Genomic DNA, 23,674 nt, shown 5'->3' with positions numbered 1-23,674 from the left:
GCTTGTATGACAATCATCTCCGTTGCTGACCTGTGCCTGTTCCTGACTTCGCTGCCTTCTCCACTCCTGACCCGGCTTGTCTGACAATTCTTCTATTTATCAGTGCCTTTTCTGCATACTGGGTTCCTCACCTGTATTCTCAAGAACTTTGTGACACACTGTAAGAGATTTTGCCTCTCCCAAGATGGCAGCATCCTTAAAAAAATAAACAAGTTTCTAGGGCAGGTTGAATACAAGTACTGCACTCAACCATGCAAGTCAATGGAGCCCAGCTTTCTAAACACAATGTGATTAGTAAAATGTTTTTAAAAATAAAAAAAATCATGGAAAGCGTTAAAATACCTGCATTTCAAATAGCCAAAGGGTTCAAAGATGTCCCAAATAGAGCATAAGCACGGACTGACCAAAATGAAAAAAGTGCACTTCCCATATGTGGCGTTTTAGCCCCAAACAACCAGACCAACCCATGCATGTACTCAAGAGATGTTGCTGAACACATATTGGGATCTTTGACAGACATATACGAGGAGCTGTAAATTTAGACCCGAAGTACAATGTGTATGAAAAAACACATAAAAAAATACCACAAATTTTGACAAAGGCCTGCAGTAAAATTAGTGCATGGAAAAGGTTAAAATATTGCCATCTGAAATACCCTGGGCTGTCTGGTTTTCAAAAATATATGGTTTGATGGGTAAGTTGAAAAATGCGCACTTCCCCAATGTGGCATTCTGCCTCCGAAACAACCCGACAAACCCATGCATGGGTGGTATCATTGTACATGGGAGATGTTGCAGAACACATATTGGGGGAAACCAATGTATTCCTTAATCCCCTCACCTGATACATCCCCTGTATACTGATTGGATTTGTGATGGGATGTTGCTGATGGGATTGGGGGTTGAGTTCGTACAGATTGAATTGAGGTTATATATAAATTCTGTGTGTTTGTAAATAAAAGGAGTTCTTGTTTTACTACGAATGGTGGTCTGACTGATCAGTGGATAGCAGGAGCTATCCATATGAGGGACTGACTGTCACGAATGCACTCTACTCCAAGCGTGCGCGTGACTTGGTTCTGGTGGCAAAAGGGTTAAAATTCACTATCTGTCTGCCCTAGACCGGAAATAGTGATAAAAATACAAATATCCACCCTTAATACCACCAGCAATTAACTATAATGATATAACAAATATCAAAATAACGCTGCCACCACCAAGACAATTTAGAAATGGGGTGCCTTGGTACCCCAAGCGAATCAGACTAAAAACCCACACAATATATTTTAACACAATAATTATGTGATTTACAATTACCGATAAAATAGTCTAATCAGGTAACGTGAGTCTTTACCAGACTACTATTTATTATGGGCAAAAAAATCACAGTGCATACAAAAAAGATGATAAACAGAATATTAACACCAACAGATAAAATAAAAAGGAGAAAATTACAGAAAACCTAACTACTCACTTGAATGGTAAAGTAACAGTTTTTCTGTCTGTAGGGCTCCAGCAAGGAAAGATGGCGACTTACTCAAAATTAGATCTTGGCCCCTAGTAAGCACAATGACCAATCTCCTCTCATTAACTTTATACTCTTTCCAAGTTCATATTGAGTTTCTAAGCCGGCCCAGTCCATAGATATGTCACACTTGCTACTTATGACTGAACATCATAGCCCTCACAATTCCTTCCAAACTGTTTAAGTGGCGCCGCCATGTTTGTACTCTTTTTGTAGGGTGCGCTTTCCCCGTTCTAGGTATGCACACAAGGAGGTATGATAATGAATATATGAGTTATTACTGATATGTGTTGGATATGACCTGTATATGAAATGGTTTTCCTGACTGCTAGTGGTCACTTAGCATATCAAAGAATCCAGTATCTATGAGGGGATACAGGCATATGGTCGTCTACATTTGAACCTGGACAAAGCGGCAGCTCCACTGTAGGATTTCACACCTTGTAGAAGGCCCTGGTTGGAGTCCGAGCTTCAAAAGACAAATTTATCTTACAAGACCTTTTGGCACCACATGCCTATACAATCAAATTAACCCCTCTCATACTGAAATTGGCCATATCATCTCTTCCAGGTAGCAAGTCCATGTATGCACTACACAAGTTGGTGTGACACTGACTGGTTATGCTTAATGGGGTGTTTAGGGTTAATTTAGGGGCAGTTATGGTTGATGGGGTGTTTAGGGTTAATTTAGGGGCAGTTATGGTTTATGGGGTGTTATGGGTTAATTTAATGCTGAGGGTTAATTTAATTAATTTAATAACGTTAACTTAAGAAGCAGTTGGAGGTAAAGGGGAATGTAAATCCTGGGGGCAGTGATTATTAATGTATTTACGGTATTTATAAAAGTATGGTGATATTCTCTGAATGATTCGAATCCCTGTAAGATCCGAATCATTGAATCATTCGAATCTTTGAACGACTCTCTGAGTCATCGTTCCTCTGTGAATTAACGAGCTGTAACCTGATCCCAGAGTCTGTGTCTGAGTGCTCTGCAGATGACTCGCTCTAGGGTCAGGTTACAACTGCATGATTAACCCTTTAACGTCCATTGCCGGGTCAGGCACGTCATGCAAAACGGTCACTTAACGACCTATGAAGTGCCTGACACGTCATGAGACTTAAACAAGCTTAGAAAGTGATCAACGATCACTTTCTAAGCTTAAACGGTGTTGCTGTAATGCCTCGATGTCGAGGCATTCAGCAACACCGAGATCGGCATGATGGGCCATGTCTGGCCCCTCCCCGGGGCGACAACAGCCGCCATACATTGTATGGCGGCGGACGCCCGTTTTAAAAGCGTTTAGGAGGCGATCAACGATCACCTCCTAAACGTCAATGGTGTCGCTGGAATGCCTCGATCAGGAGGCATCCAGCGACACCAAACACTTACCTCTGGGTGGGCTGTGACCGCTCCGGAGAGCGGTCACAGCCGCAGCTGCACGTTGTCTTCGCCATCCGCAAGATGGCGGCGGCCCGGGAAAAAGAATAATAAAGTTTTAAAAGTTGGCTAGACGGTCTCCAGACCCTCTAGTGAACTCTGGCTCCACTTGCAGGTTGAATACAGGTACTGCATTCAACCATACAAGTCAATGGAGCCCAGCTTTCTAATCACTATGTGATTAGGAAAATATAAAAAAAAAAAAAAAAAAAAAAAATATATTAAAAAAAAAAAATAAAGGAAAAAAAGAAAAAGCTTAAAAAAAACATGGTAACGTTTAAAAATTATTATGCTTTAGAGGAACTATCCAGTTCCAGCAAAATGTAAAAAAAAAAAGCCCAAAAAGAGTAAAATAAATAAAATAAAAAAATAAAGTTTATTATTATGAGCAAGTGCTAAAATTAGCACTGACATGGAAAAATTTAAATAAAAGCATTTCAAATACCCAAGGGGTGTCTAATTTAAAAAAATGAATGGTTTGATGGGGTAAATTGGAGTGGCCGGGCTCAAAGATAGGGCATAGGCACAGACTGACCGAAATGGGGGGAAAAAAAGCGCACTTCCAAAATGTGGCATTTTAACCCCAAACACCAGACAAACCCATACATGTGGGGTATGACTGAACTCGGGAGATGTTCCTGAATACATATTAGGGTGTTGTTTGATAGTGACGTATACCTAGAGCTATAAATTTATACCCAAAGTACAATTTGTGTGAAAAAAATACAAAACAAAATACTACCACAAAGTGTGGCAAAGGCTGGTGGTAGAATCTGATCCATGGAAAGGGTTAAATACTACCATTTTAAGTACCTTGGGGTGTCTAGTTTTCAAATATATGGTTTTATGAGGTAAATTGTAGTGGCCAGGCTCAAAGATAGGGCATAGGCACAGACTGACCAAAATAGGGGAAAAAAAGCGCACTTCCCAAATGTGGCCTTTTAACCCCAAACAGCAGTCAAACCCATGCATGGGTGGTATCACTGTACTCGAGAGATGTTGTTGAACACATATTAGGGTGTTGTTTGATAGTGACGTATACCTGGAGCTATAAATGTATACCCAAAGTACAATTTGTGTAAAAAAAAATACCAAAAAAATTCTAACACAAAGTGTGGCAAAGGCTGGTGGTAGAATCTCATGCATGGAAAGGGTTAAAATACTAGCATTTGAAATACCTTGGGGTGTCTAGTTTTCAAAAATATATGGTTTGATGGGGTAAATTGAATTAGCCGGCTTCAAAGATGGTCCTATTAGGACATGGGGGCAGAATGACCAGAGGTAAAAGTTCCAAGTTAAAAAATGTGCACTTCCTAAATGTGGTGTTTTACCTCCCAAACAACCCAACAAACCCATGCATGAGGGGTATGACTGTACTCGGGAGATGTTGCTGAACACATATTGGGGTGTTGTTTGAAAGTGATGTATACCAGGAGCTGTAAATCCATACCTGAAGAGCAATTTTAGCAATAAAAAAACACAAAATAAATTACTACCACAAAGTTTGACAAAGAATTAGTGCATGGAAAGAGTTAAAATTGTAGCATTTGAAATACCTTGGGGTGTCTAGTTTTCAATAATATATGATTTGATGGGGTAAATTGCATTGGCCGGCTTCAAAGATACCCGAAATGGCACATGGGGGGAAGAATTACCAGATTTGGAAAAAATGGTTTTGAAATAGCAAAATGCTACTTGTACTTAATGCTCCATAACGTGCAGAAAAAAGCAAAAAAACATAAAAACATTGGGTATTTCTAAACTCAGGACAAATAGTAGAATATATTTAGTAGGTTTTTTCATTAGCTTTTTTGGATGAGTAAAAGATTTTTGGGGTAAAAGTCAGAAAATTTGTTTTTTTTTACATTTTTCATCATATTTTATTATTTTTTTATGGGAAATTAGATAATATGATTAAAACAATGGTATCTGAAGAAAGCCCTTCTTGTGCTGAAAAAAACAACATATAATTTGTGTGGGTTCACTAAATGAGTGAAGAGAAAATTACATCTAAACACGAACACCGCAAAAGTGTTAAAACAGCCTCGGTCCCAATGGTACAAAAGGTAAAACACAGCCTGGTCCTTAAGGGGTTAACAGACTGAACTGCTACAAATGAATCGTTCAGTCTACTGAACCGATTCATCCGGATCACTAAAAAGATTCGGATCAAATGAACGATTCGTTCATGATCCGGACATAACCACCTATTGTGCTAGGATCAAAAACTGACACCAGAAGTGCCCCTCCTCCCAAAACCCATTGCGCCCAATAAAAAAATGACACACAATTAAAATAAATGTAATAAATACTAGTAAGAGCGATAGGAGTTGGAAAGTTGGAAAAGGTTGAGAGACTTGTGTATTCCAGTTCGTACCAATTTTAAAAACTTTAGTAAATTTGTATAAACATTTGAAAAATTTTCATTTCGTTGTTTTGCTAAGAAAAAGTCACAAAGTCGAATGCATAGTCCCCGTAGAGCGATTCTTCATAACTAAACATCTAATCACCACGCTTGGTGTAGAGCCGTTTTTTTTAACTATATTGCTCTACACGACCTTTATCCGCGAAAATAACCGTTGGTATACGCCATCTAAATACACAATCTAATTTGTCACAAAGCCTTAAGAAATAACTACAGATCCCGACATCCCATGCGGCCGCTTTGTATAAACATAAGTACTACGTGACGCTTTTTTGCTTTCCGTGTAGTTGTGCAAAATGGCTGCGCTCATGGAAGAACGTGAAATACGCGAGGAAGACGCCTGGAAATCGACGTTTCGAGAGCTGGCGAGTATTATGGGTTGTTGACAATTAATAAAGGTTTGCTGAGTATTCGGGCGGAGAGCAGAGCAGAGTTTGTATGTCCGTTTTATTTTGGTGGTGTGTGCGGAGGCGGCAAATTAGAGGATTGATTATAATACTTGCCGGTAAATATACACGTATCGCTTGGTTATAATGCATTTAATTAGGAGAAAAATGGATGTTTGGTTTCAGTGAGGTATGACACCGGTCCCCCAACTGAAAATAAAATCGGATGTGTGCTTTGTTTCTAGCGTTGCATAAAATGAGAAACGTATGCTTCTTCTAAAGCGTTTTGATGTTCATGGGCATGTTAGAGGCTGTCCTGTTGTATACAGTATAACTCGTTCACGACCATGGCAGTCTTCATTTTGAAGGGTCTTTCTTAAACTGTTTAGCTTTCTCAGTTAGTGCACGTACACGCACAACATATTTTGTCATTTCAAGGTAAGTACTGAAGCCAAGCTATCACCATTTCATATCGGTGGTCAAGCCATGAGGCGCTTTTTTTTCCAGGTTAGCGTTGGGTCTATAAGAACTGCAAGCGTGCTACTAAAGATATGAGACAATTGTAACTGGATTAGGCAGCGTTTCCATACATGTATATATCTCCCTACAAAATTATATAATTTTATTAAACAAATTAAAGGTAAATATCAGTCCACTGGCAGCAAATGATGACATTTTCTAACGTTTCTGCATGCGTTAAAAAAATCCCACTTTGGAGCAATATATTAAAAGTACCGTAGTGTCACATATACCCCCAGGGCCGGCCTTAGGGGTGAGCGGCAGCGCAGGGCGCCTCGGCAGGAGGGGCGCCGTGTGGCCATCCCAACGCCGAGGAGCGAAAGGGGTGCAGAGTGGTCACACGTGAAAAAGTTCTTAGCAACTGCTCGGCCCCCTTTTGTCTCCTCGGCTCCGCTGCCCTGACTGCGGTGATGGGAGCTTGAGGCCTCTGTCGTCATATTCCGATGCTTGGCAGTGAAGCTGCCTGCGCCGCGGCAGGACGGAGAGACAGGCCTCGCGTTTCCACCACAGGACTTTCCCAGGGTAAGTTAACTGCAAGGAGGGGGTGGGTAGATGGTGGGGAGAGGGGGTAGATGATGAGAAGGGGGATGAAATTGTGAGAAAGGGAGGTTGTAAGAATCTTGAAAGAGAGTGAGGATGAGTACGAGAATTAATTAATTAATGTGTGGATGAATTGTGTGAATGCGTGAGATAATAAAATAATGTGTGGATGAATTGTGTGAAAGCGTGAGATAATGAATTAATGTATGGATGAACTGCGTGAATGAGTGAGTATAAATTAATGTGTGAATGAATTAGAGAATTAATGTGGATGAATGGTGAGAATACATTATTGAATTCGTGTAAATGATTTGTGTGAATAAGTGAGAGAATGAATAAAAGGAGTGACTGTATAAGTGCTTTGTGTGTATGATAGATGTGTAAGTGTGTTTATGGGACAAAGATGGCACAGGCTGGGCTGTAATTTGTGTGTAATCTGGGTGCTGGTCAAATTCTATGTGGACACCAGGGCTGGCTTTGGGGTGTGCAACCTGTGAATTTCGTGTTTTTTTTTAATCCAGGGCTCGACAAATCCCAGGCGCCAGGTCGCCATGGTGTTTGTGAGCCAAACCTATAATTGGGTCCAGATCCAGATCCCCCGCGGCGCTGCAGGGGACTTGGATCCTCCTTTCTGATGCAGACAACCCTGCTGCCGGCGGCTCCACCCACCCTCCTCACTGAATGGGGCTGCCACTGCCCACAAAGGTCACTGAGTCGCGCTGACCAGCTGACTCAATTCTATTTCGGATTAACGGGGATCTTAAAATGCCACCTTTGTCGCTTTGAAATAGAAGTGAGTCAGCCGCTCAATGACCTTTGTGGGTGGTGCCAGCCCCTTTCAGTGAGGAGGGCGGGTGGAGCCGCCGCCGGCAGCAGCAGCGGAGTTGTCTGTATTGCACAGATGTTTTACAGCGGGAATTCAACAGAGTGCACATCGGGGTCTTCGGTCAGGTAAGTTGAAGTAACTTGGGGCATGCTTGGCAGTGGGAGGATGGGGCAAAGGCAAACTCTGTCCCCAATTTCCTATAGGCATCTTTGTCACTAAACATGGGACTATGGGAAGCTATTTAGTGACAAAGATGCCTATGGGAAACTGGGGACAGAGTTAATGAATGGTAATTAAAAGTTGACAACTGTGTTCATTATCTATTATCGATTTTTATCTAGTGCGTAATAGTTTTTTCCCTTGCCATTCCAGGTGGCACATGAGAAGAGAAGGCTCCGCCTACCAGGTAGGGCAGGAAATACTATAAAAAAGGAGACCTCCCCTTCCTCCCCAGTGTTGTTTCCTGCCCTACTCAGGTAGCGGTTAGGCTGAAGCTTACCTTTCCTTCCTTTTTTTGTTTTCTCGGAGCCCCGGGGGGGCGTCCTTTTCTGATACTCGGCAGCGGTCCCGTGTGGATCCAGGGTTCGTGCGGCAGCCTCGGAGGCTGCAACTCCGCGTGTATCGCGGCAACGCACATGAGGCTCAGTCCTCGTTCGGCTCTGCCCACAGCCCAGGGGGCTCACTGGGATGTATATCCCCGGGCTCCGGTTCACTCCGTCCCGGGGAATCCTCAGAGTGTGGCACGGCAGGAGGAGATCTCTAACCGGCTGTGCCGTTCAGATCTCCAATCGGCTTCACTTCCGGTGCAGCGACCCGGGGTCACGAGAGGTCAATTGGCTGGGAATTTCCGGATGTGAGGTTTCCGGCCCTGGGCACCTAAATGCCTCTGTATACAACGCCAGAATGGGTAAGATCTTTCCTTGCTGTTGGTTTCTGTGCTGTAGTTTTGCATCTACCTCTCTGCTATTGTGCCTGCCCGTGCCTGAGGATTGTCTACTGCCTTTTCAAGTAGGTGTTGCCCTCTTTGCTTGGAAGAAGTTTTACGTTGCCTATGCCATTGTTTTCTGCAGTTACAGCTTGTGTTTCTTCTCCTCAGTCATGTCAGATAAAAATCAGGATATCCCTCCTGAAGCCTTCCCACATAGGAAATCTGTGGGAAAGTCAAAACACAAGCCTGTTCATCCTGCAAAAAGACCCTGCATGACCCTTCGGTCAAAACGTGCAACTCCTGCTCTCGGCCTAAAGAAGTTTCCACAACGGAATTTACCTCCTGGTTGAAGAGGGAACTTCAGTCTACCTTTGACTGTTTTCGAGCCATGGCAAGCCCCTCTCAGGCACCCCTGCAACAACCTTACCAGCAGGGTCCACCAAATTACCTCCCGGATAACCCGGAAGATTATTCGGCTCTTTTTTGAATATGACTCCAGAAACAGGGAAACTCTACTCTGAATCTACAGGAGGACATACCAGTTGCAAAACCAGATCCTTTTCAGGGTCACTCTAGGAAACCGCAGACCTTTCCAGTCCACGATTCTCTTTCTGCCATTATCACAGAGCAGTGGAAATTTCCTGACAGGCGATTCTTCATATCCTTAAGAACCAGGAAGCTTTTTCCTTTCGATAATTAGAATTCTGAGGCCTGGGAAGTCCCGAAAGTCGACACCGCAGTAACCAAGGCCATTAAAATCTGGCTCCAACAGGCGGTGGAAGACCTTGCAGCTATTCGAGAGACTGAGCAGGTCGCTAGCAACCTGTCCGACACCTGCTTAGCAGTTGATTTCATCTCCGATGCCTCCATTGAATCAGTCCGTACGTCTGCTAAAGCCACTGCGCTTTCAGCGGTTTCTAGGCGAGCACTCTGGCTTAAGCCATGGTCTGCTGATAATGCCTCTAAACACAAGCTGTGCAGCATTCCGTTCCAGGGGAGCCACCTCTTCGGCAGCGATCTCGACACGATCCTAGAATCCACCACGGGGGACAAGCACTGGTTACCTCAGAGGAAAGGACCACCTCGTTTCAGATCGAATTATTACAGAGCTCCGAGAGAGAGAGTCCTACAGGCCCTGAACCTCCAATCAGGACTACCAGTCCTTTCGGGGTAAACCCTACGCAAGAGGGAGATTCCAGAGAGGAAGAGGCAGGGACAGTAAAGCAGGAAGGTTCTGACGCCAGCAGGCTTCAGGTAGAGGGCAGGTTGACCGGTTTCATTCATGCCTGGGAAGAGATCACCTCAGACCCCTGGGTCCTTCGCATCATAGAACAAGGCTATGCTCTGGAGCTTACTCACCTACCTGCCCGGAAATTCCTGCTGTCCATGCCCCCTGCAGATCCTTGGAAAAGATCGGGTTTCTTCTCCACGCTCAACAACTTAATTCTCGAAAGAGCTCTGGTCCCGGTTCCTCATCAAGAGATAGGAGAGGGAACCTACTCCCAAGTCTTTGTCCAAAGCCATCTGGGAAATCCAGGCTAATAATCAACCTACAGGTGGTGAACACCTGTATCAGATACAACAGGTTCCGGATGGAATCCCTGAAGTCCGCCACAGAGATCATTTCTTCAGGGGACTTCATGGTCACCATAGATCTGCGGGATGCCTATTTACATGTTCCCATCAGAAGAGACCACCAAGATTCCTCCGTCTGGCGGTTCCATTACCTCAAGCGATTCGACATTTTCAGTTTCGGGCTCTTCCGTTTGGAATTGCTTCAGCACCTCGGATCTTCACGAAGCTCATGTCGGTGGTCGTGGCCTTCCTGAGGCAAAAAGGCATAAAGGTGGTCCCATATCTGGACGATTGGCTCCTCGTAGCGGTCTCAGCAACTTTGCTCCAGTCCCATCTGGAGTTTTTTCTCAGGACCCTCCACGACCTAGGATGGCTAGTAAACAGACTCAAGTCACTGTTACTTCCAAACAGACGTCGTACCTTTCTGGGAATGATCCTCGATTCACACGTACAGAGGACGTTTCTCCCTCGGGACAAGATCCCAAGATTGAGGGAATTCACACCAGCGGTTCTAACGAACAAGTCAGTGTCCATTAGAGCCATCATGTCTTGGCTCGGCCTAATGACCTCCTCCATCTCAGCGGTTCCCTGGGCACTTGCTCATGCAAGACCTCCTCAACAGTTCCTGCTGGATCACTGGGATCGCTCCAGGATGTCCTTTCGCAAGAACGTCCAACTTTCCCCCTTCGTTCGGGAGTCACTGCGATGGTGGCTGACAGCCAGAATCTCTCACAGGGGCTCTCTTGGCAGACGAGAGTCTGGGTGGTAATTTCCACCGACGCCAGTTTGAGAGGCTGGGGTGCTGTTATGGGAAGCTATATTACCCAGGGAACTTGGTCTCCTCGGGAATCAGACCTGCACATCAAATTTCTGTTAGCGGTCTGGAGGGCTCTAAGGTTCTGGTCTACAATCCTGCGACACAGGTCCATCAGGATCCTTTCAGACAACGTCACCGTTGTAGCCTATCTGTCCAAACAAGATGGCACCAGAAGCAGGCGCCTGCAGACCCTGACCGCTCAGATCTGCCGATGGGCGGAGTTCAGTCTCTGCATTCTCTCCGCGGTTCATCTCAAGGGTTCACTGAATCAGGAGGCGGATTACCTCAGCAGGAACTCAGTACTTCCGGGAGAATGGTCCTTACACAAAAGGGTCTTCGCTTTCATCACGGAGAAATGGGGTACTCCTCAGATAGACCTGATGGCCACGCACCTAACCGAACAGGTACAGGAGTTTTTTTCTCTCTCTCCAGTCGGCCGTCCCCGAGCCCTGGAAGCACTCTCGCAGACCTGGGATTTCGATCTCGCGTATGTTTTTCCTCGGCTTCCCCTTATTTCCAGAGTGCTCTGGAAGATTCGGGAAAAACCCTCAGTGTCATCCTGGTTGTTCCTTTCTGGCCTCGAAGAATCTGGTTTTCGGACCTTATCAACCTGGCCGTAGACGAGCACATGCTTCTTCCTAAGGTGAGGGATATTCTCGTTCAAGGCCCTGTTCTCCACCCAGATCCCTCCCGGCTCAACCTCTCAGCATGGCTTCTGAAGGGAGATCCTGTCCTCAAGGGGATTAACTTCATCGGTAGTGGAAACGATTCTCTCCAGCCGCAAGAAAACTACGGCTGCTAAATACCAGAAGGTTTGGGAAACATTCATCACCTGGTGCTATGGGCACGAAGTATCCTCTCCACCCATCCATGAGGTGCTACGCTTTTTACAAGACGGCTTTGATAACGGGTTACAACCTGCTACTATCAAGGTCCAGATCTCAGCTCTCAGCAACTACTTGGACTCCAATCTGGCTTCAAATCCCTGGATCTCCAGATTTTCTAAGGGGATGTGCAGACTTCGCCCTAGGCTCCGTCCGTCGGTTCCACCTTGGGACCTTAACCTCGTGTTGCACCAACTCACCACATCTCCTTTTGAGCCTCTAGAGGATACCTCTCTATAGCTGCTCACCTACAAGGTTGTCCTTCTAGTAGCACTCGCTTCTGCTAGGAGGGTGAGTGAGCTCCAGGCTCTCTCCAGAGTGGAACCTTTTCTCAAGATTCTGCCGGACTGCGTTATCCTCCGTTTACCACCGGAGTTTCTCCCTAAAGTTGTCTCACCTTTCCTTTCGGATCAGGAGATCGTCTTACCTACGTTATGTCCGGATCCCAAGAATCCCATGGAGTTGGAACTCCACTCGCTAGACCTGCGGAGATGTATCCTGTCTTATCTCTCGCGTACATCCGCCTGGAAGAAATCCAACGCACTCTTCCTGTCCTTTGCGGGGACCCGCAGGGGCAGAGCAGTGTCCAGGGCTTCCATAAGCCGCTGGCTTAAGGACGCAATCACCTTATGTTACATCTCCGCGGGAAGAGTGCCTCCCTCCGACCTGAAGGCACACTCGACCAGATCCGTCTCGACATCCTGGGCTGAACTCTCCGGGGTGAATCCGTCTCTCATTTGCAAGGCAGCGACCTGGAGGTCGATTCATATGTTCGTAAGGCACTACAGGCTGAACCTTCATCTCTCTGACGAGTCTCAATTTGGTCGTCGTGTCCTGCAGACTGGAATCCTTCCCTCCCTATCTCGCTAAATCTTCTCATGTGCCACCTGGAATGGCAAGGGAAAGAAAGAATTCTTACCTGGGAATTCCTTTTCCTTGTCCATTTCCAGGTGGCACACTTTTACTCCCACCCATTAAATTTACTTTTGCTTGGCTATTATTTGCCTGAGTCTTTCTTTTTAACCACACTGGGGAGGAAGGGGGAGGCCTCCTTTTTTTTATAGTATTTCCTGCCCTACCTGGTAGGCGGAGCCTTCTCTTCTCATGTGCCACCTGGAAATGGACAATGAAAAGGATTTCCCAGGTAAGAATTCTCTTTCTTTATGAACGGTCAATTTTTTTACATGCCGAAGGGAAGAGACCTGAGAAGTCTTAAAAGCTTTCATTTTAAATCTACTCGGCCAATAAAGGTATAAACTTTACTTGTCTTGTCTACAGCTTACAAAGTACCAACTCACCTTTAGTGATTAAACTGTCCATTATGCAGGTTATAAAGGTTGGCCTTTATTGTATACTATAAAGTAAGCAAGTTGAGCCTACAATTTAACAAAAAAAATGCCGATGTTTGTTTTAAGCATGCATCTGACATAAGTATTCTTATTATCAAACTGAAGCAAATCACATTTTTAATGGTTAATGAGTAATACTTGTCATAAATGCAACATGGGGACGTCGGCTTATCTTTGTTCTGTTTACTTGTGCTAGGGGGTCACTGATGTCTTGTGTGATGCCTGTGAACAACTGGGATGGAAACAGCCAACCAAGATCCAGATAGAGACTATTCCCATTGCTCTACAAGGTGAGATACTTATGTTAAATGATATTTGGGTTTAGTAGACTTGGGTAAGCTGATATAAGAAACTGCCATTATGGTTAAAGGGGGAATCCCGACAGTTTTATTGTCCTATGGATGCAAAAAATATATAAAATGTTCTCAGCCTTGTACAGTGCACCAACTGAGAGGTAGGAAAGGTTAGTGAAAGGGGAGATTGTCGTAAGGCAAAAACGATTGAAAGTACTGAAGAGGTGTTCTGAGTTATGACACAGCTAAAGTAGGTTTTCTTAGGAAGGGCAGGCTAGGAGGAACGTAATATGAACTTATAGTGCAGGAAATGTGACGTAGGATGAGACTTCCACAAAATACATTCAGGGTTGCGTGAACATTGAAGGTGTTTGGGTGCCACTGTAGGAAGTGTGAGTGTTGTGAAGAACTACTCTTCACAACACTCACGCTTCCTACAGTGGCACCCAACACCTTCATCCTCAAGAGCAGATATGGGGGCAAAAAGTGGTAGCTAGTTTAGGGCATGAGGAGTTTAAGGTGGGAGAGAGGGAATAAATAGGTTGAGAATTCCTAAAGAGGCAAGGTTGTTGGGAAGAAAGGGAACACATAGGAAGCAAGCGAGAGCAGGATAGGAAGTAGTGGTCAGACAGGGAAAAGAAAGCTAAACTTATTGGAGAAATGGAAGACCTGATGAATGCTGCAGCCATCACTTTACTAACACCTCTCCCCTCTGTTGGTCTCTTCACCGGTTGCCTGTGCGCTTCAGGATTAACTTCAAAATCCTGATTCTTACTTTCAAAGCCCTTAACAGCGGCTCCCCTACCTACATCTCCTCACTTATCTCTAAATACACGCCTAACCGGTCTCTGCTCAATCCAATCTCCTTCTATCCTCTCCTCTGATTTCTAGCTCTCATGCGCGCTTACAATATTTCTCAAGGTCTATTCTCATTCTCTGGAATGCCCTTCCCTGGTCTTTCCCCCTGCCTTCATTGCTTCAAACAATCCCTCAAGACCCGCTTCTTTAAGGGCGCTTAAAACAATGCACATTAACTCTCCCCTGTATTCCTTTAGCTCACCTTTCCTAGTCTCTCCTGCAATACTTACACTAGTGTGGCTGGTCCATCCCTAAAAATGGCACTTTTACCTATTGTGTAATACACCCTAACTGCCTCTAGATTGTAAGCTCGTTTTGATCCAGTTGTCTCTAAGTCAAGTTTGTTACGTACTACTTATGTCCTTTCTACCCATTGTACAGCGCTATGTAATTTGATGGCACTATACAATAAATGACCCGTTTCATCCAGAGATGGAAGAAACTCGTTGAGTGATTGAGGTGCATGATGTACCTCAATCACACTTACCACTCAGGGTTAAGTGTGGAAAAGTAAGGTGGGAGTACCATATTGGTTCAAATATAGACTGTTCCCCTAAAAGTTTGGTGCTATTTAGAAGAAAAAATACACAAGTGGAATAGTAAAACTATTTTATCTAATGAACAGGCATACATGTATTTTAACATTTTTGTACAGTTTGTCAGCATATGTTACCAAATAGCCATTTTAAGGCTCTTCCACCCTTAATTCATAATGCACCTTACTTATAGATATGCAACTCTGTCCCCCAGAGATGCTTTATAACCCCCTGATATAGCCACTCTGCCCCAGATATGCTTTATAACACCAGACATGCCATGCTGCCGCCCCCCCCAACTTGCCAAATGCACCTCCAGACTCCCTGGTGTCTAGCGGGGCTCACCGGTGGACGTTTGTGCAATGCGCACAGACAACTTCCGCTGCGGACACTCCCGCCGGGGCTTCTATGGTGGAGCACCGGAAGGTTATGTCACGCTGGGTTGGGTTATCGCTGTACTCTAGAGATGTTGGTGAACACACATTAAGGTGTTTGACAGTGACCTATACCAGTAAATTCACACCTGAAGTACAATGTGTGTGGGGGGGGGGAAAAATACAAAAAAAAATTACTACCATATTTTTTACTTTTTTTTTTTTTTTATATATTTATAGTAAATGATACGATACAATCATAATAATGACATCTAAAGAAAGCCCTTCTTGTCCTGGCAAAACAATGTATAACTTGCATGTGTTCAGTAAACAGGAAAGAAGAAAATTACAGCTAAACTGAGCACTGCAGAAAACTTAAAATTGTCACAAAGGGGTTAATCCATTTGTGACAATGGCTGTCTAACATTTCTGCAGTGCTCGTGTTTAGCTGTAAGTTTCTTCATTCTCATTTACTGAGCCCACTCAAGTTACATTGAAGGGCTTTCTTTAGATGTCATTTTGATTGTATCATAACATTTACCATAAAGTATTAAATATGGTGAAAAATGTAGTAAAAATGTCTGACTTCTACTCAATCTTTTACTCATCTAGAAAAACTAATGAAAAAAAAATGCTAAATAAATTCTGTTTTTTTCCTGAGATAATTACAAGTAACGTTTTGCACTTTCATAACCATTTTTTACAAATCTGGCAATTCTTCCCCCATATGCTATTTTGGACATCTTTTGAAGGTGACCATTGCAACTTAACCCATGCAACCATATATTCTTGAAAACTAGACACTGTAGGGTATCTTAGCTCTTTCAGTGCAGTAATTCTGCCACCAGTCTCTGTTAAACTTTACGGTAGTAATTTTTTGGCAGGTTAACAATTATTTACATAATACTTTATTTATAAAGCGCCTACAGATTCTGCAGCGCTGTACAAAGAGGAAAATGTTACAGATGACAAGTACAATACAGCAATTGACATACAGATACAAGAGGAATGAAGGGCCCTGTTTCCACACTAACTTACAATCTAAGTGTATAGGGGGTGAGAAACAGGATAATCGGCATGTATTTTAATGATATGAGTGCTCTAATTTTTTTTTTTTTTTTGTTTACCCTGTATATGTTCATTTTCTGTACTTTTTCTTGAAAGGACGGGATATAATAGGTCTTGCTGAAACAGGTTCTGGAAAGACTGGTGCCTTTGCTCTCCCAATACTTCAGGCATTGCTAGAAACACCGCAACGACTTTTTGCCTTGGTTCTTACTCCTACCAGAGAGTTGGCTTTCCAGATCTCAGAGCAATTTGAAGCACTTGGGTCATCTATTGGAATAAAAACTGGTAAGTATGGGAGTTTGTAAGAGACAGGCTGTTACTAACAGGTTTTTTTTTATTTTGTTTTAACAGCAAAAGCTACCATAATGTTATCAAGCATAACAATGACCTTCATAATTATATAACTGACTACTCTTGTTTGTGCTAAAGAAAGTTCCATTTGAACTAATACGGTTCATAATCTGGTTAGCAACTTTAAAAGAGTTCTTATAAAGCTTCTTAATGTGAGGAAAATGTATTTACTTATAAAATGGACCCCCCCCCCATGTATCCTGACTGCTATACTTGCCTATTATGGAGTTATAGGAGCAGGGAACATTCCCAACAATCTTACTTTGGACCGTTCTTACTCCACCAAATCTGTTAATCACTGTGCGCTCCATCTATGAGTATTACAAGCCTGGATAGTTTTAAGTTATCCCAACCAGTATACTACTCTAACTTGTAAATGGGGTTTTCCAGTGTAAATGATCTGCATTGTGGCATTATAGAAAAAGTTGCAGAATAATCGGCAGTCACAAGGACAACAGGTGGAACCTAGTGGAAGCATACTTTAACCAAACAGAAAAATAAACACTAAGCTGTTGAAGTGCTTGTAATGTGTGTGTGTGTTAGGCTTTTGCATACAGACTAAATTTGTTTTGTTTTTCGTCAGTTGGTTTTTAGAGAACAAATTGAGTTTCCTTTCCTTCTGGTTCAAATGATATTCAGAGGGCTTTTTCCATTTGGAAAGGAAACACTTCACCCACCTCGCTCATGCTCTTATTCACTCTAGCGTTTGTTTGCTCTTTTTTTCTGATCGCATTTATGTCTGTCTCTGTTCCTTCAGCTCTGCTTCTCTTGCCCCTTGTTCTTTATTCTTTCTGCGACTACTTCTCCCTGATATCCACTCCGTTAACAGCCAACGGGTGGCGATTTCCCTCAATTAGAGGAATAGGAGGCTGCCCTCTGTGACTGAAGCCTTTTGCAGAAGTACTTACAGAACAACACACATTCAAAGAATAACTTGATTATGCTTATCTATGCAATATAGAATTTTTTTTTTTTTAGGAGTGTTTAGGACTACAGAAATATCTAGTGTTGTAGCAAAGGTAAACTTAGTCTCTTGTACTTGATATCTGGTGACTATGGAGGCCATTGGAGTACAGTGAACCCTTAGTCTTGTTCAAGAAACCAGTTGGAGATGTGAGCTTTGTGAGATGGTGCATTATCTTGCTGGAAGTAGCCATCATAAGGTGTGTACACTGTGGTCATAAAGGGGTGGTCATGGTCAGCAACAATGCTCGGATAAGCTGTCAGTTTTATACAATGCTCAATTGCTACCAAGGGGTCCAAAGTGTGCCAAGAAAGTGTCCTGCACACTATTATACCCATACCAGCCGACCTGTTGATACAAGGCAGGATGGATCCATGCATTCATGTTTACGCCAATGTCTGACCCTGCCATCTGAATGTCGCAGCTGGAATCGCCTCATCAGACTAGGCAACGTTCTTTCAGTCTTCCATTGTCCAATTTTGGTGTGCCTGTGTGAATTTTAGCCTCCGTTTCTGTTCTTAGCTGACAGGAGTGGCTTGACTCAAAGACCGCATTGACAATGGCACCACAAGAGCAGGCTTTACGCACCATAGGAACAGGCATCTACTGCACCGGACAATACCCAAGGTGAAGACTATCTAGAGAAGCCCCCTGAAACTGTGCCCTTCAGTGTACGCTGTCCTTGCATTTTATACCACAATGCTAAGCAGCTGGCATATTGTACAGGAACATATGGAATGTGTTAAATCCTCCCAAGTCCAAATGGGAAATTCCACAGAAGTTTGTGGGAAATAATAAAGCTACGATTCTGTGAGACGTCCAGATTCAGACGGACAAGCGGGTACTGGTAAATCCACCCAAAGTGGTGGTGATAGACAAGACCAGAAGACCGAGATGGTGATGGATGTAGTTGTGCCAAGTGACAGCAACATCAGAAAGGAGATATGAAGTTTAAAAAGTATAAGGCCCTGAAAAAGGACCCAGAGAGGATGTGGAAAGTGCCTCCTAAACTGGGGCAACAACTCCCAACAGATCCCAGGAACACCACTGCAACGCTCTGCCCAGATGAGTGCAGTGCTAAGATACGGCGCAGAACCGTGAATCTCCCAGGCCTCTGGTAGAGGTTGAGGAAAACACATCACCCATAGGGATGAGAATGGTGTTTTTATTTATATTGGACTTACGCATTCGGGTACAAATCTTCGTGGGCCTTTTCACTCTCTCATTCTGGTTTACTCACACTTCTTTTAGCTTCGTCCGCATCTCTGCGATCACCTGGTGCGAGCTTACGCCAAAATGGTGGTGCTTCCTGAGGAAGTAATCAAAAGCTCCGACATTCTGCTCTCAGGTGAACCTGCGTCCAAATTCCAGCGCTTTTGCTGGTGTCCTCTCCCCTAGATTAAAGGATTAGGCGATTACGTCACTAGAAGTTCACAACAAGTTATGTCCGTGGAGATGCGGACGAAGATAGATGAATGAGACCAAAGCACTTATTACTGTAAATATTAAAACCTTTTAAGAGACCTTTTTATATGAAAGTGTAAGACCAGAAAAAAGGCATTTGTTTACTAAAGTAATATTACTCTATAAAGGACCAATTTCCATCAGATCCTCTGCTATTGGGAATTAAATTGTAATCCTCTTATATGGCTTGATTCACCAATTCTGTTGAGTTCTATTAGCTGTAATTGATGTCTTTAGCATTGATTTTCTAACTGTATCCTCTTCTTTTACAGCTGTTATTGTAGGAGGCATTGATATGATGTCACAGGCTTTAACATTGGCAAAAAAACCTCACATTGTTATAGGTAAGGATATATATATATATATATATTTTTTTTTTTACACAAGGATTGGACGAATCCAAGATACATAGCGTTGCTACGGTATCAATGTTTGCGCTTATTTCAGTTATCTGCCTTTTGGATAAGAGCATACCTGTGAGAGAGGGAAAGCTTTGGGTCTCTGACTTAAGGCTAGGATAGCATGGAGCCCTGAGGTTTGCTTAAGACCCCTGTGCTTTGATCCAGCCAGGGAACAAGTTTGATTGTGTGTGAGGTGAGCACACCACCTTTTGCATTGAGTCAGTAGGCACACTGAACACCCTGGATCCACGCACTTACTTTATCTTTATGTACACTTTTTGATGAGGGTTGTGTTGGGTAGCTCTTAGGAGTGCCCCCCCCAAAAAAAAAAAGATTTCAGTGGCCCTGACCCTTGTGGGGAAGAGCCATGAAGATCCTTACTTCCTGCATGCCTTCTGACAGGGAGGGAAGGAAGGGGGCTGCATATTCCTTCAGGCAGTGCAGCCCCTAGAAAAGCTAAAGGGGCCTGTTTTCCACCATGGCACCAAGCCACTGAACTTCAGCGGTTTCAAAAAAAAAAATAATTAAAAAATTTGCAATCCTGTGATGCATACATAAAGTCAGAGCTAAGGCTTTGATGCATTTTTTTTTCTTTTGTCTGTATTTTGGGGGGGAGGCAGATTCCCATTCTGCTGTGTTTGTGTGTGTGTGTGTGTGTACAACATAATAGCACAGTACTCCCTCATCATTCTATGTGTCCAGATAGCTGCCACTTTAAAATAGTACTTGTTAAGTTCCCCCTAATAGAAGCACTCTAGGGGCAAAACCACAAAGTAGTTTGTTAGATGTTGCTTGTTTGTCTCCAATTAGCCACTCCTGGACGACTTATTGATCACTTGGAAAATACTAAGGGATTCACTCTTAAAATGCTGAAATATTTGGTGATGGATGAAGCAGATCGTATCCTCAATATGGACTTTGAGACTGAGGTAAGATGTTTGTCTTAGAAGATTTAGTATGAATAGATATGATTTTCTATGAACTTCTGTAGTTTTGACTTGCAGTGTTTTATTCCATGTTTAATATACCGTATTGGCTCGGATATAGGCCGCCCCCGTATATAGGCCGCACCCTAAAAGTTTGGTGCTTTTTTAAAGAAAAATGTTTTTTCTTTAAAAAAGCACCAAAAACATGCTGCCACTCTGTCCTCCCCCCCCCGAGATATGCTGCCACTCTGTCCTCTTCCCCCACCGAGATATGCTGCCACTCTGTCCTCCCCCTCCGAGATATGCTGCCACTCTGTCCTCTCCCCCTCCCCGCAATATGCTGCCACTCTGTCCTCCCCCCCCTCGAGATACGCTGCCACTCTGTCCTCCCCCCCCTCGAGATACGCTGCCACTCTGTCCTTCCCCCCCCGACTTACCAGAGCAGACTCCCGGGTGTCTTACGGGGCCGGAGGGGGACATCTTTGCACATCGTGTATACAACTCCCGGTGCCGGCACTCAGCGGAAGTGCCGGTACCGGAAGTTGTATACGCGTATTGCGTAGATGTCTTCCGCCGGCCCTGCAAGACACCCGGGAGTCTGCCCTGGTAAGTCGGGGGGGTTAGAATGCATCGTGAGCACGTTCACCGGCAACGGCGCATTGCCGCTGCCGGTGAACGTCCGTGCGATGCGCTTAGACAACCTCCCGTGCCGGTACTCCCCCCCCGTGGAAAGTGCCGGCAGGGGAGGCTGTCTGAGCGTATCAGACAGTAGGATGCAGGTCCCCTGCACCGCTGCGGGGGATCTGTATCCTAACCCCGCTGCCTGCCCGGCGCCCGGGACTGCATGTCCCGGGCGTCGGGCGCTAGACCCCGAATATAGGCCGCACCCCCACTTTAAAGACTGAAAGTGGGGGGGAAAAAGTGCAGCCTATATTCGGGCCAATACGGTATATTTTTATTAACCACTTGACAGTTACCGTGCCAGGCATGTCTCAAATGCATCACCTTGACAACATTAGTGTTTGGCGGACGTTGATGTCCCGCGGAGGGGCCAGACATGGCCCGTAATGCCTATCACGGTGTTGCTGAATGCCTCTATGTTGAGGCATTACAGCAACACAGTTTGGGTGCAAAAAGCCAATGTTGATCGCTTTCTACACCTGTTTAAAGTCATGACGGTCCTGGGTAGATTGATTTTTATTAAATGAATCATTAGTCTCCCTGTAGACCTACCTGTCACGGCTAGCTATCTGATAACTGGACACATAGGGTGTGCAACTGTTAACGATACCAGCCCTTTGGTTATGGCTTAGCCCTTAAGCACACCACAAAAACCGTACAAGACTGGTAATATGCTGCCAGCACCAAGTTATGTTTTAAGCTGACTACAGTTTATGGACGCTTCGGTAACACCCAGTACCACGCTGAAACGATCAAAAATGTATAAAACCCAATTTAAGTAAAACACTTAAGTTAACATGGTTTATTTAGTCTTTCTCAGAAGGTAGAGTTAAGTTAGAGCAAAGAGAAAATTAATATGTAGTTTAATCTGACGTATGTCAGTGCTTATATAGAAAAATAGGAACAAAGGTAAAAATTCAGACAGTTACAGTTTGTAAAAATAAACAAGGAGAATCACAGAAAAAATGAACCAGGTACCATCTGTATATGATTTTATAATGGGTTTCCATTAGTTAATTCCATGGATAAATTTCCCTGCCATCCCAGGTTACACTATGGATAGACTCCTCCGTCCCTGACTCTAAACATTTAAAATCCCCTCCCCTCCTGATATCCCCAGTGTTGTTTTTTCCTGCCCTACGTCAGGTAGGGAGGGACTCATCTCCCGTTTGTTTTTCCTCGGCTCTAGGTTGAGCCTGTTCCCTGCGCTGGGCCCCCTTGGTGGGTGGATGCCTTTGCACCATAGCCAGATGGCTGGCGCTGCCAAGCGCAGTCCTACCTGCTGCCGGTGAGGTGTCCTCTCGGCTCCCGCTCCTCCTCCTCCTCCTCGTGTGCTCGGCAGGAGCTCTGGGCAGCATGGACGCTGCAGTTCAGCATCCCGGCTTCATTCGTTATGGCGATACTTTGGCTTTCGGTCGGGAGCATCACGCACTTCCGGTAGTGCTTTTCTAGCCTGGCTTTTCACGGTTTTGAAAATTTTGGCGCCAATCTGCTGTTACAGCCTGATTGCAAGCTATTTAAACAGATGGGTGAGTAGGTACTTTGCTTTTTCAGTTCCTGCTCCTTGCTCGTTGTATTTTCTAGGGTGCTGTTACATCTGAAGTGGTCATGTCAGCTCCTGATAATTCTGAGCCGCCCTCTGTTGAAGGCTTTGGTGAAACAAAGCCTTGCAAGATTCCATGAAGAAACCTTGCGCTTCTTGCCTGAATTTTTTTTTTTTTTTTCTTTTTGACCTGGATTAAAGAGGAGATGCAGTCTACCTTCTGTCTTTCGTCAAACTGTCCCTGTACCTTCCTACCCTCACCTTCCGGCAGTGCGAGATCCCTCTCTCCTGGGTCGTCAGCCACTGTTATCAGACTCAGAATTCAATTATCCTGAGGTGGAGGAGTATTCATTTGAGGAAGGAGAGATCAGTTCCTTTTCTTCTCCCGGTGGAGGAAATTGTGACTCTTATCTCCGCTGTGAGGTCTGCTATGCACTGTCTGAGATTATTAAGCAGGAATGGCATCACCGATTCGATTGAGACCATCAGAATGACAGCCAGGGCATCTGAGCTCTCAGTTGCAGCTAGACGGCCTTATGGCTGAAAGCCCGGGCCGCAGATAATGCCTCAAAGAATAGACTGCTTAATTGGTGAAGAGAGACTGTTTGAAGAGCTGGAGTCCTTTTTAGAGAAAACTACAGGGAATAAACATTGGATGCCACAGAGGAGACCTGCTTTCTAGAGCCAGCTGCAGTCCTTTCGGCAGTACTTCCCGTGCCAGTCCAGGGGCTATGGTTCCAGATTCTCTCGCTCTTAATGGGATCAAGGCTTCTGGGGCAGACTCCCTCGTGAGGTTCTCCTTCCTCAAAGCTCCCCAGAGATCTGCATGATGTCACCCCCATTCCGGTGGGAGGGAGCCTCCGGTTTTTCAGAGACAATTGGGTAAGAACCTTCGTATATCAGTTATCTGTTAAGTTTCCTACCAGGCCTACGGAACGTTTTTGGATTTCCCACCTTCCTCAAGACCGGGCGAAGCAGGCTTTCCTGTTGTCTACCGTTCAGCA

At 44.4% G+C, this 23,674-nt stretch overlaps 1 protein-coding gene across 1 annotated transcript in view; it reads left to right on the top strand.

The window, feature by feature from the left end:
- The first annotated feature begins 5,644 nt into the window (after positions 1-5,644).
- DDX47 (DEAD-box helicase 47) overlaps positions 5,645-23,674 on the top strand; it is a 66,090-nt gene continuing 48,060 nt past the window's right edge. Inside the window, exons 1-5 of the mRNA XM_053469069.1 lie at positions 5,645-5,752; positions 13,408-13,501; positions 16,437-16,625; positions 19,392-19,463; positions 20,331-20,449. Coding sequence (XP_053325044.1) covers positions 5,684-5,752; positions 13,408-13,501; positions 16,437-16,625; positions 19,392-19,463; positions 20,331-20,449 — 543 coding nt within the window. The 5' untranslated portion in view covers positions 5,645-5,683. The remainder of the gene's footprint in view (positions 5,753-13,407; positions 13,502-16,436; positions 16,626-19,391; positions 19,464-20,330; positions 20,450-23,674) is intronic.

The sequence above is a fragment of the Spea bombifrons genome, chromosome 6 (genome assembly GCF_027358695.1).
Source record: "Spea bombifrons isolate aSpeBom1 chromosome 6, aSpeBom1.2.pri, whole genome shotgun sequence".
In the NCBI taxonomy this organism is placed as follows: Eukaryota; Metazoa; Chordata; class Amphibia; order Anura; family Pelobatidae; genus Spea; species Spea bombifrons.
Note: the sequence above shows the minus strand (reverse complement) of the source record. Positions and strands in the feature narration are given on the sequence as shown.